This window comes from Drosophila suzukii, chromosome X (assembly GCF_043229965.1).
Source record: "Drosophila suzukii chromosome X, CBGP_Dsuzu_IsoJpt1.0, whole genome shotgun sequence".
Lineage (NCBI taxonomy): Eukaryota > Metazoa > Arthropoda > Insecta > Diptera > Drosophilidae > Drosophila > Drosophila suzukii.
In genome coordinates, this window is record NC_092084.1 from 30,878,478 (window position 1) to 30,893,191 (window position 14,714).

The 14,714-nt window shown below is 48.4% G+C and overlaps 2 protein-coding genes across 5 annotated transcripts; one reads left to right on the forward strand and one right to left on the reverse strand.

Annotated features, from left to right (window-relative positions):
• The first annotated feature begins 1,548 nt into the window (after nt 1-1,548).
• Nucleotides 1,549-14,657, forward strand: htk (AT-rich interaction domain hat-trick). Of its 3 annotated transcripts, XM_017076310.4 has the most exons (7): nt 1,550-1,939; nt 2,609-2,663; nt 2,778-3,383; nt 3,444-4,692; nt 8,381-13,528; nt 13,919-14,146; nt 14,208-14,657. In XM_017076310.4, the coding sequence occupies exons 2-7, from the start codon at nt 2,658-2,660 to the stop codon at nt 14,396-14,398; spliced, it is 7,428 nt and encodes a 2,475-aa protein (XP_016931799.2). In that variant the 5' UTR covers nt 1,550-1,939; nt 2,609-2,657; the 3' UTR covers nt 14,399-14,657. The 3 variants fall into 3 exon arrangements, with proteins under 3 accessions (XP_036676064.2, XP_016931799.2, XP_016931798.2); XM_036820169.3 differs by lacking the exon at nt 2,609-2,663 and having other exon boundaries at nt 1,549-1,939; nt 13,922-14,146; XM_017076309.4 differs by lacking the exon at nt 2,609-2,663.
• shop (sulfite oxidase) lies at nt 4,724-6,902 on the reverse strand. 2 transcript variants are annotated; one of them, XM_017076311.4, is made up of 3 exons: nt 6,836-6,902; nt 5,698-6,781; nt 4,724-5,638 (listed from the first exon to the last, which is right to left on the reverse strand). In XM_017076311.4, the coding sequence occupies exons 2-3, from the start codon at nt 6,590-6,592 to the stop codon at nt 4,824-4,826; spliced, it is 1,710 nt and encodes a 569-aa protein (XP_016931800.2). In that variant the 5' UTR covers nt 6,593-6,781; nt 6,836-6,902; the 3' UTR covers nt 4,724-4,823. The 2 variants fall into 2 exon arrangements, with proteins under 2 accessions (XP_016931800.2, XP_070853346.1); XM_070997245.1 differs by having other exon boundaries at nt 5,698-6,861.
• Nucleotides 14,658-14,714: the final 57 nt, after the last annotated feature.

Consider the following 14,714-nt stretch of genomic DNA (forward strand, 5'->3'; position numbering starts at 1 on the left):
TTTTAGGGTTAGGGTAATCATTTTTAGAAAAGGTAATACAAAACAATTTTATTTTTTTGTTAGTCTTTCTATTTTTCTAACATATAGGGCAACTTTTTCTTGCTCTTAGTACGCTTCTAGTTTGTGGCAACCATTTCCTACATTTAAGTTCTTGATTCAAGGAAAATTTTCTTGACTTTTGAAATCAATTTCTTGTATTTAGTCAAAGAAAGTTTTGATGGCGATTTTCAAAAATTAATGGTAATTTTGATTTTGAGTGTAATATTAATAATTTTTTAACAACTCTCGTGTTACTTTAATGGAGTCTGCATCGTTTGGATCGAAAGAGTCCAGAACCTGGGCCAAAAATAAATTATTTACATTGACTTACTTTCTTAAATACTTACTGTTTTTATGCCAAAAAGGCGTTTTCGTTTCCAATCGCTTCCGCACGAACACAGCGAAAGTTTAAATTTCTTGTCTGGCTTATACAAATTCACGCGGGAATTCAAGTATTTTTTCTAGTATTTTCTTAGCTCATCAGAGTACCGCGTTGAAAAAAGGCCTTGACGAAAAATGTTATCCGCCTATTTTCCACTGGCTTAGTTCAAAATTATTTGAAACAGTGTCAAATATGAGTATTTTTAATAGGAATTTACACATGTACTTTTCAGTGGCGCCACCTAACGCATATTCCGCATTTTGAAAAGTAAGTGTCGCCATCTAACGCATTTTGCTCAGTAATTTAGTGTTTAAGTGTACTTTTCAGTGGCGCCACCTAACGCATATTCCGCATTTTGAAAAGTAAGTGTCGCCATCTAACGCATCTTGCTCAGTAATTTAAAAAGCGCCATCTATGAGTATTTCTTAAAAGTGTTTAATACAATTATAAATGGAATTTACACATGTACTTTTCAGTGGCGCCACCTAACGCATATTCCGCATTTTGAAAAGTAAGTGTCGCCATCTAACGCATCTTGCTCAGTAATTTAAAAAGCGCCATCTATGAGTATTTCTTAAAAGTGTTTAATACAATTATAAATGGAATTTACACATGTACTTTTCAGTGGCGCCACCTAACGCATATTCCGCATTTTGAAAAGTAAGTGTCGCCATCTAGCGCATTTTGCTCAGTAATTTAAAAAGCGCCATCTATGAGTATTTCTTAAAAGTGTTTAATACAATTATAAATGGAATTTACACATGTACTTTTCAGTGGCGCCACCTAACGCATATTCCGCATTTTGAAAAGTAAGTGTCGCCATCTAACGCATCTTGCTCAGTAATTTAAAAAGCGCCATCTATGAGTATTTCTTAAAAGTGTTTAATACAATTATAAATGGAATTTACACATGTACTTTTCAGTGGCGCCACCTAACGCATATTCCGCATTTTGAAAAGTAAGTGTCGTTATCTAACGCATTTTGCTCAGTAATTTAAAAAGCGCCATCTATGAGTATTTCTTAAAAGTGTTTAACAATTATAAATGGCGCCTTCCACACTTTACCTGTGTATCGATATACTTCTTAAAATCATCGCTTATTGTTCCATCTCTTACATCGATAAGTGTAGTAGGCATTCACCCGTCTCTAGCGAAAATTTCATGCGCCAAAAACGTAAACTAAAGGAGTTACATTGAAAATATAGCGATATCCAGGACACCCAGCTGGCCAATGCATTGCGCAACGAGGAACTGAGACCGGGGACACCAGATTTCGGGAACTTCTGTAGTGCGTCCTGCGCCAAGGCAGCGTGGAAGAAGGAACTTGCACCTTGTGGGTGGTACAGAAGCGGAGGAAGAAGAAGAGCGGCATCGCTGCAGTCTAGTGGATAAACAAAAGGACAAAAACCCGGTCTAAAAGGATTTAATGGACAACTAAACAGGATGGCAACCAGGAGAAAGTGAAAGCGACATTTCCATTTGGCCCTGCAACAGCGAAATTTCGAAATTAAGATGCAGGTGAGAAGGCAAAACGAAAACAAAACAGTCAGTTGTTCCATTTATTAGTGGTAAATATAGCAAAATATGTTGTAATTATATGAGATTCCAGCTTAGTTTTTCATTTTGATAGAGAAAATAGTAATATTGCAAAACATTGAATAATAACTCAATAGTAACTCACGTATAAGATTCCCCTTGGGAATTCTCATATAAACTTGGTTCATAATTTGCATATATTATTTGAAACCTTTCATTTTACTGTAATTAAATTAATGTCGATCCATACGATGATCACCGAACTATAGGATATCTCCAACTTATTATTTAAAATGGGTTATTATTGTGGGTTAAAACAATTATTTACGAGTGAGATGGCGAGACTATGAATTTAACAAAAACTTTAAAACTTTTTAAAAACAATAAATCTGTAGAAATTAGGATTTTTGTTTAGCGCATATATATTTCTGTAACAATCTTTTAAAGCAAGATGCCTATTTCATTTTTATTAATTTAGGATAATTTTCTTATAATGTCTTTGGTCTAATCCAAGCAGTCTAACAAGAAATGTCAGATTTTTGGGATCTATTCTTAAAATTCCTCTGCTATTATCTGACAAATGTGAATTTGTGAAATTTTACATTTCTAATTTCTTACATCTCCTTTCTTAAAATTTAAAATGTACCAAAGCAATTCACGTATCACTACGCTAACATATCTTCGAAACCAGAGAAACAAGATGAAGGTAATTTATGAACTGGATAAATTACCAACCTTTCTAGCACATTAACAAAAATGTGCCTTCCTCTTATAAAACTGGAATAAATAGCATACAAATCTACCTTCCTCTGTCGTTTAGCAAATGGACGATCCGCCATCGCTGCCCGTGGGCACGGAAGTGAGTGCCAAGTACAAGGGCGCATTCTGCGAGGCAAAGGTCAGCAAGGTAGTGCGCAACATCAAGGTGAAGGTGGCCTACAAGCAGGGACTGGGCTCTGGAATCGTCTCTGATGATGCCATTAAGGCCCCGACGGGTCAACTGCGCGTGAGTGCCGTGGTGGAGGTGCGTCACCCGGATCGCAAGGAAATCGTCGAGGCGACCATCACCAAGATCCAGGATTGCTCGCAGTACACGGTGGTCTTCGACGATGGAGACATCACCACACTGAGGCGAACGGCTCTGTGCCTAAAGAGTGGCCGGCACTTTAACGAGAGCGAGACGCTGGATCAGCTGCCTCTGACCCATCCAGAGCACTTCGGTAATCCCGTGGTGGGTGGACGAAGGGGCAGACGGCGCGGCCACCTGAACGAAGATAGTTCAGAAGACGACGAAGAAAGCGATGCCAAGGAGGTCGTCAACGAAAAGGAGGAGAACATCGGAAAGGTGGTGTGTGTAGAGACCGAGTCCAAGAAGAAAGACAAAGAGAAGTGGTTCCCCGCTTTGGTGGTGGCGCCCACAGCACAGGTAAGTCAAGTCGGTATTAAGAGTTAGCACCAAGGATTGTTTATATTTGATTCCCTGCAGGCCACTGTCCGCATTCGAGTAAAAGACGAGTACCTGGTGCGCTCGTTCAAGGACGGCCGCTACTACACGGTGCCGAAAAAGGAGGCTACCGAGTTCACACGCGAAGTGGCCAGTAAACAAGATGTGCCTGCTGTGCAGGCGGCCCTCGAGTTCCTGGATAGCAGCATACTTCCTGCCCACTGGGACAGGGACTCGTTGTTCGGCCTTTCAAACATCTCTAGCGATGACGAGGGCGAGATTGACTCGGACTCCTCCGACGACGAGCCGCACGAGGAGAAGGATCGCTTTGTGGCCCAGCTGTACAAGTACATGGATGACAGGGGAACACCGTTGAACAAGGTGCCCTCCATTCAAAGCCGGGACGTAGACTTGTATCGTCTCTTTCGGGCGGTGCAAAAGCGAGGAGGCTACAACCGCGTCACCTCGCAGAATCAGTGGAAGCTCATTGCCATGCGCCTGGGCTTTACGCCCTGCACAGTGAGTGTGATGAATCTGGTAAAGCAGGCGTACAAAAAGTTCCTGCAGCCGTACGGCGACTTCCACCGCAAGCTGGGCTGCTCCATGCTGATGACCTCGCGCAACTCCAACCGCAGCAAGGGCAGGAGCCTGGTTCGGGCCAACTCTGTGGCGTCACCGAAGCCCATGGAGACCACAAAGACGGAAACCATCAGCAAACTGGCCCAGCCCAATCAGACAAACGTCGTGGCTTCGACTTCGAGCAGTGCAGCAGCCGCGGCGGCTTCAACACCGGCCAGAGCCGTATCCACCGCATCGCAATCCGCAGCCGAGGAGTCTGGCAACACCAGCGAGTCTAGCGTGGTGGTAGAACCACCAAAGAAGCAAAGGAAGGGCTCAGCGGCTAGCAGTCAACAGGGGAAGGTCAAGAGCTTGGTGGAAAAGTACGAGGAAAAATCCACAGCAGCCCAAAACTCTTCGACTGCCTCAGTCGCTGGAACGGGTGCCAGTGTGTCATCTACTGCCGTACCAGCCACTTCGTGTGCGCCTTCCACGCCAGCCAACTCATCATCTTCCACTTCCGGAGGTTCATCAGCCGTTCCGAGTGCTGTTGGCATCAAAGACGCCGAATCAGATCTGCCGCTGGCCAAGATTAAGGCAGCGGCTGCAGCTGCCGCTTCCACCAGACACAGCATGGAAAAGGAGACCAACACTAGCTCGGGCAGTAGTGCCTCCGCCTCCAGCAAGGCAAATTCTACGGAGATGCAGCGCAGCCGTGATGCCTCACCATCGGGTAAGTGAAGGCGGAGAAAAAAAAACCAGACTTAATGGAATTGGATCCAAAATATGTTTCTCCAATTCTTTATTTTTTATGTGGACAATCTTCAGTTCCCCATATTTGATTAGTTTTAAGAAAACTTCCGCTTAGACTATCTTCACTTTGACCTTGTGGTAGGCATTGGCCAAAACGCCACGCAGATTCCATATATGCTCGAACTTTTCCGGCTGCACATTGTACGCTGAGTCGACGGCCTTGGCCCAGATCTCAACGCCCCCAGCTTTCCTTTGGGCCTCAGAAACGGGCAGACGAGCGGTCCACAGTGACCAACCGTAGTGTCTGCCGTCGGGTATATCCTCCTGCTCCAGTTCGGCCACATGCCAGGTCAAACCTTCATCGTTGCTCAGGTCCACCCGCACTATCTTCCTACCGCCTCCGCTCCACGCGTATCCCCTCACCGCGATATGTCCCTCGTCGTCATCTATTTTGACCCTGGATCCTGGCTGCGGCGTACAGATGGCCGAGGTCACCGGCATGGCCTGGATGGCATCCGACTTGCTAAAGTCTACCGTGTCCCAATCCGTGCTGGGACTGAAGCCCTTATAGTCGTTCTGCTGCCAGTGTGAGTCCGATTCCCGATCTGCCACAACAATCCGCGTCAGCCACTTGACATTGCGGGCGCCCACTGTGCCGGGTACAATTACTCGGATGGGGAAGCCATGATCTCGGCTCAGTGGCTCATCGTTCATCTCGTAGGCCAGGATGACATCTCCCCGCGGATCCAGAGCCTTAGCCAGTGGAATCGATGCTCCGTACGGGTGGGAAGTGGGATCCAGGTCGGCACCCTCGAATATCACGTGCTTGGTCTCGTCCGGCTGCACACCCAGCTGCTTCAGAACGTCGCACAGTCGAGCTCCGGACCATTTGGCATTACCCACTGCACCGGCTCCCCACGAAAGACCTGGGGTAGGAATAAATAGAGCTTAAGAAATAGTTAATCATTTTATCCAGACCACTCACCCTTCACCGCTTTGACTTTTGTCATCTCGGAGCGTCGATTGCCACCGCACATTATGGCCGCAGTCACCGAATGCTTCGGAAGGTCCTTGATCCCCTCCAAACTTAGGGTCTTTTTCTTTTCGCCACCCTCGATCTCCAGTTCGTAGTCCTCCGGACTGATTACGGGCACTGGTAGGTGGTTGCGCACATAGAATAGCTCGTTGGGCGTGTAAAACTGCTCGGCCAGCAGGCCAATGGGTGGTTCTGCGTTGAAGGGTCTCTTGGAGGCTGGCTTGAGCAGGGCATGGCGCTGCGGTTCCTGCGACCAGGGCGAGCCCAACTCATCGTCAACACTGGCCACCAGTTCACCCTCCAGGTTGCCAATGCGAAAGCCTTCTAGAAGCTCTAAAACTTCCAGCGTATTGTGCTGTTGGTAGATGGCCCAAAAGGGATCTATGGCGCTGCCGGCAGCCATCAAGATTTTATCGCCCCCCGGATGATTCTCGGCAAAGTCTGTGACATCATAAACGCCCAGGCCGTAGGTCACCCAAATACCTTTCTCAGGACAGTTGTGCTGCTCCACTTGGTCGGCCTTGTAGGTGGGCAGCTCTTTTCTTGGGGTCACGTGCCAGAGTCGAGCCAGTGCCTCCTGTTTGTCCTCGTCTGAAACCTGCTCCTCGAGCAGCACTTTGTTGTTCCTGTGGGTCAGCCAGTAGTAGCCCAGGGTCAAGCCACCTGCCCAGAAGCCGGCATAGAGCACTTGCTCTGCTCTGCTGCCCGGAGAACTCCACTTGAAGTCCTGCTGCTGCTCCCTTTCTCCATCGCTCGCCCGATTGGTGGTCAACAGAAGCCGCCGGTGATGCTGCTGGTGTCTCTGTTGGAGCAATCCCGCCCAGCTGCGCCTCAGCCAGCGCATGATTATGTAACCAAGAACCGGGAAAACACTCGGTGTTTTGAAAGAAACCCAATCCAATCTCAAGCTTCTCCGATCTGCTTCTTGCCGCTCCGGTAAATCGGTTTTGTTATTGATTTATGTGGCCTCCTGGTGGTATGTCTCGTATTTGTCCAGTGGCGTCATTGGCCCCGGCAGCCTCTGCCCCCAAATCTGTGAGGGTTTATTTGATAAGCAATCTTAAAAAGCGCTAATTCGGGTCTTTACCAAACGCTTGTTGACAACGGAACACACTACACTCCCCAAACGATATTTTGCATATTTGACAACCCTGGTTCGGTTGGTTTTAATACCCTTGCGGGGGGTACCATACATATCTAGTAGTTTTTAAACCACTTTTGTATAATTTAACACTTGTAACTAACACATTCAAGAGAAGACACTTTCAAACCAAACCAAACCAAATCGAATTTGAAACAACTATTCGGAAACACTTTAATAAATGTGTTAAAAAACATCTCAAAAGTTATAGTCATAAAATATTTTTCCAGCTTTACTTTCCAGCTAAATGGAACTCAGTTCTTTATTTACCACTTCTTTATATATTTACTTAAACCTTACTTGTCCAAAATTACTTGAAATTAAGAGATTTTAAAATATTCCGATTTTGACTTGATCTTATCCAAAATTTAATACAAATCATTCCAAAAACCTTACAAATACTAAGATACTGATTTGAAAGCAAATAATTATGCAAGATTCCAAAATATATTAAACTAGTTATAAAGAGGAGTAGTAAGAGTATTTGAACTACGACTTTAACTCGTGTATTTATATTTATCACGCACGAAGTACTTCCACACAACAATAAAACATAAAAGTATCGATACAAGTATCGATATTAACAAAAGCAGTTGACGAAGAGTAATTAACTAAAAATGTAACTTAGTAAAGGAACCAGGTTCGCCAAAAATACCCATGTCTGTTCGGACAAGGCACTTGTTGCTTTGTTGTTCATTGATGAGTATAGTATATTTGATAAGAGAAAAACCATCTTCTTTCTCTTTCTTATTCGAGGTATAATGTTTATAGAGAAGAAAAGATGCTTGGTGTTTGTACAGATATTTTACACCCACATGATTGTTATGATACTGGATAAAGAAGCGCTCTCTTTCTAGGTGGGGGAGCTTTTATAAAATACATACTTTTCAACTTTAAAATATCTATTTCATGTTGCTTAGATATGTATTGTCTTTTAGGGCATGCTTCCTTGGGATTTCCTTTTCTTTTTATTACTTATTTTCGAGCAAAGGTGTCTAAAAACTGCTGAAATACTCAAATGTAAATAAATTGCAATTGATTGGTTCGAGAATAAAATACTTAATAAAGTTCAGTTGTATATTTTAAATTTTAAGTTCTATAAAAATTTGACGTGAAGAAGTGTATGCATACATATATCTATTAAAACTCATAAATTAGATTCAGCTCAGCTATAAAACTGACTATAATATTGCTTCTCATTCAATGAACTAGCAACTTTCCAAAAACCAAAAAAAAAGTTTAACGCTTATTCTGCGTTAATTAATTAAACCACATTATCTTAAAGATACACCTCTTCACAATCGGTAGTTCACGTTACCAGCATCATTTTGGCATTCAAATTACGAGAAATTTAACTTTATAAAAAAAGCATATAACTAAATGTGGCTCACCAAGAATATGCAATATATAAATAACTGAAATATATGTAAATTATCATATAACAATAAACAAAGCTAATAATAAATAATAAATTTTCCTCTTGTTTTCCAGTCGTTGCACCGGCTCCTGCCGGCGCAGGCACGTCCGCTCCATCTGCCAACTCCCAACCGGCGTCCACCAAAAAGGAGAAGCACCAGCGGAGCAAGCAAGCAGACAAGGAAAAGGACAAGGAGGAAAAGCAACCGGGTAGCGGCAAGCGCAAGAAGGAGAAGATTAGCGTGGAGAAGATTGATACCGGCGACTTTGTGGTGGGGATCGGAGACAAGTTGAAGGTTAACTACCACGAGAAGAAGTCGCCCAGCTCGCATGGCAGCACTTACGAGGCCAAGGTTATCGAAATCAGTGTCCAACGCGGAGTGCCGATGTACCTGGTCCACTACACGGGTTGGAACAATCGCTACGATGAGTGGGTGCCGAGAGAGAGGATTGCAGAGAACCTGACCAAGGGGTCCAAGCAAAAAACTCGAACCATAAGCACCAGCAGTGCGAACAGTGGCAGTGGAGGAGGAGGAGGTGGCTCCCTTTCGGTGCAGGGCTCCCTGCCGCCGGGAGTAGCGGACAAGCATCAGACCGGCAAGGATGGGTTCTCCAAAATGCCACCATCAGCGGGAAATTCCTCTGGACCTGGAGCTATATCGCAGTCTGGATCTCTGGGAGGGGCCAGCTCCACTCCCTCGCTGCTGTCTACTGTAGTCAAGACCCCGACGACGGGAGGGGCAAAGCGGGGACGGGGACGCAGCGACTCAATGCCACCGCGCTCCACCACACCCTCGTCGGTGGTGGCGGCTCATTCCGCTCGCACTAAGTCGCCGGCTGCCTCCCAGACGCAACTGCAGCCACAGATGAAGAAGCGCCCGACTAGAGTTGTACCTGGTACCACTACTCCACGTCGCGTTTCAGATGCCTCGATGGCTTCCCAATCGGATTCTGACTCCGATGAGCCAGTGCGACGTCCAAAGAGACAGAGTGCCAAAGAGAAACCCCAAACGGGGAAGGCACAGCAGCCCGGAAAAGGGAGGGTGGCTAGCCGGGCTTCCTCCACGGCCCCAGCTCCCCATCCCAGCGATGACTCCGAAGAGGATGAGGATGATGATGAGCCGGCGGCGGGAAGAGCCGCTCCCTCCAAGCAGCAGCAACAACAGGCTGCCTCTGTGCGGGGATCCCGGGCTGGAGGCAATCGTGCCATGAGCAGTGGCGCCGCTTCCGCCAAGGGACGCGACTATGATCTCAGCGAGATTCGATCGGAGCTGAAGGGATTCCAGCCGAAATTGCTAACGAACCCTGCGACCAACGAAGAGCCAAAGGATATCGCAAAGCAAGAGTCTTCTGCTGAGTCAGCCCTGCAAGACATCAAGAAAGAGCCCAAGCAGGAGTCCTCGGCCAAGAGCAGCTCAACAGAGCTCTCCTCCGAAACCGAGTCCTATGTGGACGAGGACTCGCAGTCCTCCGACTACCGCAAACAACCAAAGGGAACAGGAGCAGGCAAGAAGGAGTCAATGTCCACTACCTCCAAGTCACATCACGAGCCAGTGTCCAAAAGGGAGCTGGCTGTCAAAGAAGAACCCCTCAAAATCGAACCTAAAATGGAGCCCAAGGAGGAGGAAGCTAAGATTAAGCCCTTTTTATCGGGTGCGGACATCAAACCTACGGCTCTCATAGCCCCAGCTAGATTCGGGAACGCATCAGCTCCCCAAGCTCCGAGCTCAACTGTACCGGGATCTTCAACGGCCAAATACACATCGGTGATTGTAGAGAAGCACTTAACGATTGGTGGCAAGAAGTCCTCGGAACAACAGTTCAAAAAGTTAGATCAGGTCAAGAAGCAATCTGGTGGAGCAGCTGCAACTGCCTCTAGTTCTTCTCTATCAGGTCAGGAGTCAAAGAAGTTTGCTGAACCAGTGGCAAGCTTAAAAGTGGAACTGCCAGCAGCTTGTTCGCCATCGTCGTCCTCCTCTTCGTCCAGTTCCTTGTGTTCCACCGGATCTGCGGCAAGTTCCAGTTCTGCCACTCGTTCCCTGCCGGATATGAGCAAGCTGGAGATTAGTAGTGGTACCACACCTGGGCCGACGGCGACACCAGCGGGATCACAGCCAGGCCAGGCCGCGCCACCCAGCACATCAGGTGCTGCCAAGGAGTCAAAATACAGCAGCAGTGGAGGAAATGCTGCAGGATTGGGACTCAGCATACGAAAATTGCTGTCCTCGGATGTGTATGAGTTCAAGGACACAGAGCCCTTCGAGTTCGAAAAGCGCATCTCCCCGATGGCTTCTGTGGGCGGAACTGTGGCTGCCGGAGCCACGGGAGTCGGAGCAGTGGTGGGTGCAGGAGCCTCCGTAATCACGTCAGTGATGCCAACAACAGGAGTCTCCGGATCTGGCGGAACAGCAAGTGCCTCCACTTCAGCCGCAGTGGTGGTCAGCTCGGCGGCCAGGAAGCAAGCACTTAAAACCAGCGCAATGCTGCAGAGTCTGGAGCAGCACCAGTTGCCTCCCGCTGGACACGAACGTAGTTACAATGCAATGACGACAGCATTAACCGGACTAACAGCGCCTAAGCTAAAGAAGAGGGGTTCTCCACTGAAAGAGCCAGCATTGGGCCTGGAAAAGCCAAAAATGTACAAGCAAGACAAGGACCAAGTCCAGCAACCGGGGGAACAGAAGGCACAGCAGCTTACACCACCCACTTTAAAAGTGCTACAGCCTGTAGGACAAGTGTCTCCTTCAGCTAGCAATCCAGTGAAGATGCATACGCCGCCAGGAACAGCAGCCCTAGCGGTGTCAGGATCCTCTTTGAGTACGCCAACCTCATCGAGTGGCCAAGCCCTACTGTCCGCCTCCTCTACGCCTAGCCAACTTGCTCCGCATCATGCTACACCCTTTGATGCCTTGAGGAAGTCGCCCAGTTTCAATCTTAACATCACCGCCCTGAATGAGGAATTGGCACAGACTGTCCAGGAAACCACTCGAGCGCTAACGGATGCGCTGCAGCCTCCGACAACACCTGGGCCATCGCCCCTACCATCAAGTGGGTCGATACCAGCCCCAGTCACGCCAGTAATAACTCCAACGCCCACAGCAGTTTTGAGCTGTCCCAGCACACCGCCCATAGGAGCTAATGCAGTGCTTGCCTCGCCCAAGTTGAGTACTCCACCCCAGGCCACCAATGCCAGCAAGCCACCTGCTCCTCATATCGTCGGCAGTCCCTTCATCGAAACCAGGAACGTGTTCGAGCTAAGCACATCCAACGAGGGCAGCGGCTACAGTTCCGGTGAGTCCAAGGATAACAAGCTGGAGAAACTGGAGAACGTAAAAATCTTGCTGGCCGGAGCAGCAGGACCCTTTGATTTGGATGCCGGAAGCTATGAACAGAAGCCTAGCTCCATAGCGGACAAGGTGCTGAAGGCTATCAGCCAGAAAAAGGAGGAGGTAGAGAACAGCAAGAGCAAGCCCCAAGTAGAACCCATTGCCGCTGCCAAGACTTCGGGGGGTGAGGAAGTGGCGCACCCCCCGCCAGCCAAACTTGAATTATGCAGCAGTGCCATTAAGCTGGATACTCTTAAGCTGCTGAGCGAACCACTCAAAATACAAACGGGTCCACTACTGGGTGAACTTTATAGACCCGGACCTGCGACCAGCAGTCCGGAAACCAAGTCCATTCTTGAATCCTCGCTTCCGGCGAAGAACAGCGAGTTGAGCGAGACAATCCAGAAACTGGAGTGTGCCATCCAACAGCGAAAGACGCCTGTGGGTGGAGCTCTGTCCCTGGCCAGCTCTACGGCAGGAACTCCGCCTGCCGCCCACACACCGAACTCCACGGCTACCGCAGGAGCCGGTTTCTCGGACGAATCCATGGACAGCACCGACTCTGAGCAGCGTCTGGTCATCGAGGATGTAATTGCGGAAGAGCACACTACCACCACAACGACTGGCGAGCAAAAGAGCCCGGGATCTGGGCAAGAGGAGGGTCAGAATACCACGACCACTATGGTGACGGCGGTTACCATCGAAACAGAGGGCACCAGCAGCAGCACTCCTACGCCCCCGGTTCCTGCTCCCGTTAAATTGGAAGTGAGTGCCAAGGCCCTGCCCGGAATTCAGGCTCCCATTCCCTTGAAGCCCACGGAGGCCAGCTCCTTTGCTGGGAGACTTGCTGCGGTGACTCGGCCTCCGCCACTAGCCAAGCTCCAACAGCAGGAAGAGGTGGGTCAGGCCAAAAACATAAGCTCTTGCGGCATTCCCATTGTGCTGCCCGAGATCCCCGCCTCTGTGGTGGTAGCGACTCCGACCCTCATAGTGGCCTCCGCGGCCATGCGCCACAGTCCAGGCTCCACACCGAGCTCGCCAGTTCCTGTTCTAATATCCCCGTTCCTCACCGCTCCAAAAGAAGCAGGGGGATTGCTGCTAAAGGCCTATACAGCAGCGGGCGGAGCAGTGACGGCAGGTGGATTACCTTCGTCCGGAAGCGTAATAGCAGCAGCCGGCGGCGGAACACCCACTGTTATTTCAAATTTCTCCCAGCAGCATCAGCAGCCGGCTAGCGTCCTTCAAACGGCACCGGAGATCCCCGCCAGCTACATATTAGATGCGGAGATGGCTGAAGCCCCCAACAGCAGTGCCACAGTGGTGGCGCGACCTTTTGTAATGCACGCGGTGGGTAAGGAACTGTTTAATGTTGTGGCACCGGCGGCCAGTTCGCCTCTGATCAGCGATCCCCACAACGAATCCATAAATTTGCTCTGCGAAGAAACCATACCAGGCAGTCCGGCCCCCAATTACGGTGGCACTGAGCAGCTACCAGCCGCTGTGGGTTCGGCGTTGGCTATTATGGGCATAACGCCGCTGCCCCCCGATACACCGCCAGCCGGAGCTGTTGGTGCCATCCAGCAACAGCTGCAACAACAAGTGCAAACCGGACAGCAGCAACAGGTGGCAAAGACGGTAGAGGTCATTCCCTCAGCACCCAACAGTTCGCCGGACTCGGCTAGTCAGGATGAGAGCGGCGAGGAGACCAAAAAGAGTGCCGAGCACGGACACGAGGACTCAAGCGGCTTAGAGACACTCAACAAGCGCAAGCGAACACGTAAACCGATGCCGATGAGCGCCCAGACGACGGCCGCCGTGGCGGCTCAACTCCAATCCCTGGGCAAGAGGCGACGCCAAGTGTCTGGAATGCGCAGCCAGAAAACCACCACCACCACAGGTAAGAAATTCATCGGTCTGGCTATTGTATTCGTTGAAGAGTATGATACAAGTAAAAGGTAGCGTTTAAGACCATATAAAGTAAATACATTATTGGTCGGAATCACTAGCCGAGTCATCTAGCCAATCTACTGCTCACTCGCAGAAAGCTCAAGAATCTGCATTCCACATCCCAATACTCTAGCTCTAATAGTTTTCGAGGTCTCAGCGTTCATACGGACACACGGACATGGCTAGATCGACTCGGCTAGTATACGCTTTTACTAGATTCAGTAAGAGGTATAAAAAGAGAGAAGCTGACAATATATTAATTAATGAATAAACTAAATATTGTACGCCTACCGCTTAAGCCTAATTAATCGGTGTTCGAATGCCCCATTGACTCTTTCAGCAGGATCCGATACCGATGACAACTCGGATAACATAGCACCAACCGCAGGACAACAGCACCAGCAGCAACGACAGAGCGCCCGCCAGCAAATGCTGCCCCAGGGCAATGCTCAGCCACAGCAGCAACAGCAACTCCTGCAACAACAGCAGCCGTCCCTGCAGCAGGGAATCCAAGCGGGCAATACGCCGGGAGTACGTCCATGTCCATACAACTTCCTTGTAGAGCTCGGTGAGTACATCGCGTAGTTCTTCGTCCTTCTGTGCTTCTAACATCCCCCTCACATCTCCAGATCCTGCGCTTAGTTCGGACGAGTGCATCACGATCCTGCGCAAACAGATCCAGGATCTGCGCAAGGCCTACAACACCATTAAGGGTGAACTAACGGTCATCGATCGCCGACGCAAGAAGCTGCGTCGTAGGGAGCGCGAGAAGAAGCAACAGCAAATGCAGAGCCAGCAGCAGGGCAAGATCTGTGCCTAGCTCGAATGGAAGCCACATCCACCTCCATGGAACATCGAGAACATCCATCTTAGAACGTGTGCAAATAGAAATGACTTTAACGCTCCAGGAAAAAACGAATGAACATCGTTGAAAGTGGATGATTATAAAGAGTAGAAATTGTAAATCTATGGAATTTTTTCCGTTTCTAATTTTAAGCGCAAATCTTTAGATTTAAGCTAAGATTTTGTGTATAAATACATTTCATAAGATGTATGTACTAGTAAATACCAAACCCGAATTTTTGTATTCTGCATTAGGAAAAATTGGATAAATACAATCTAGAAGGAGTATACTC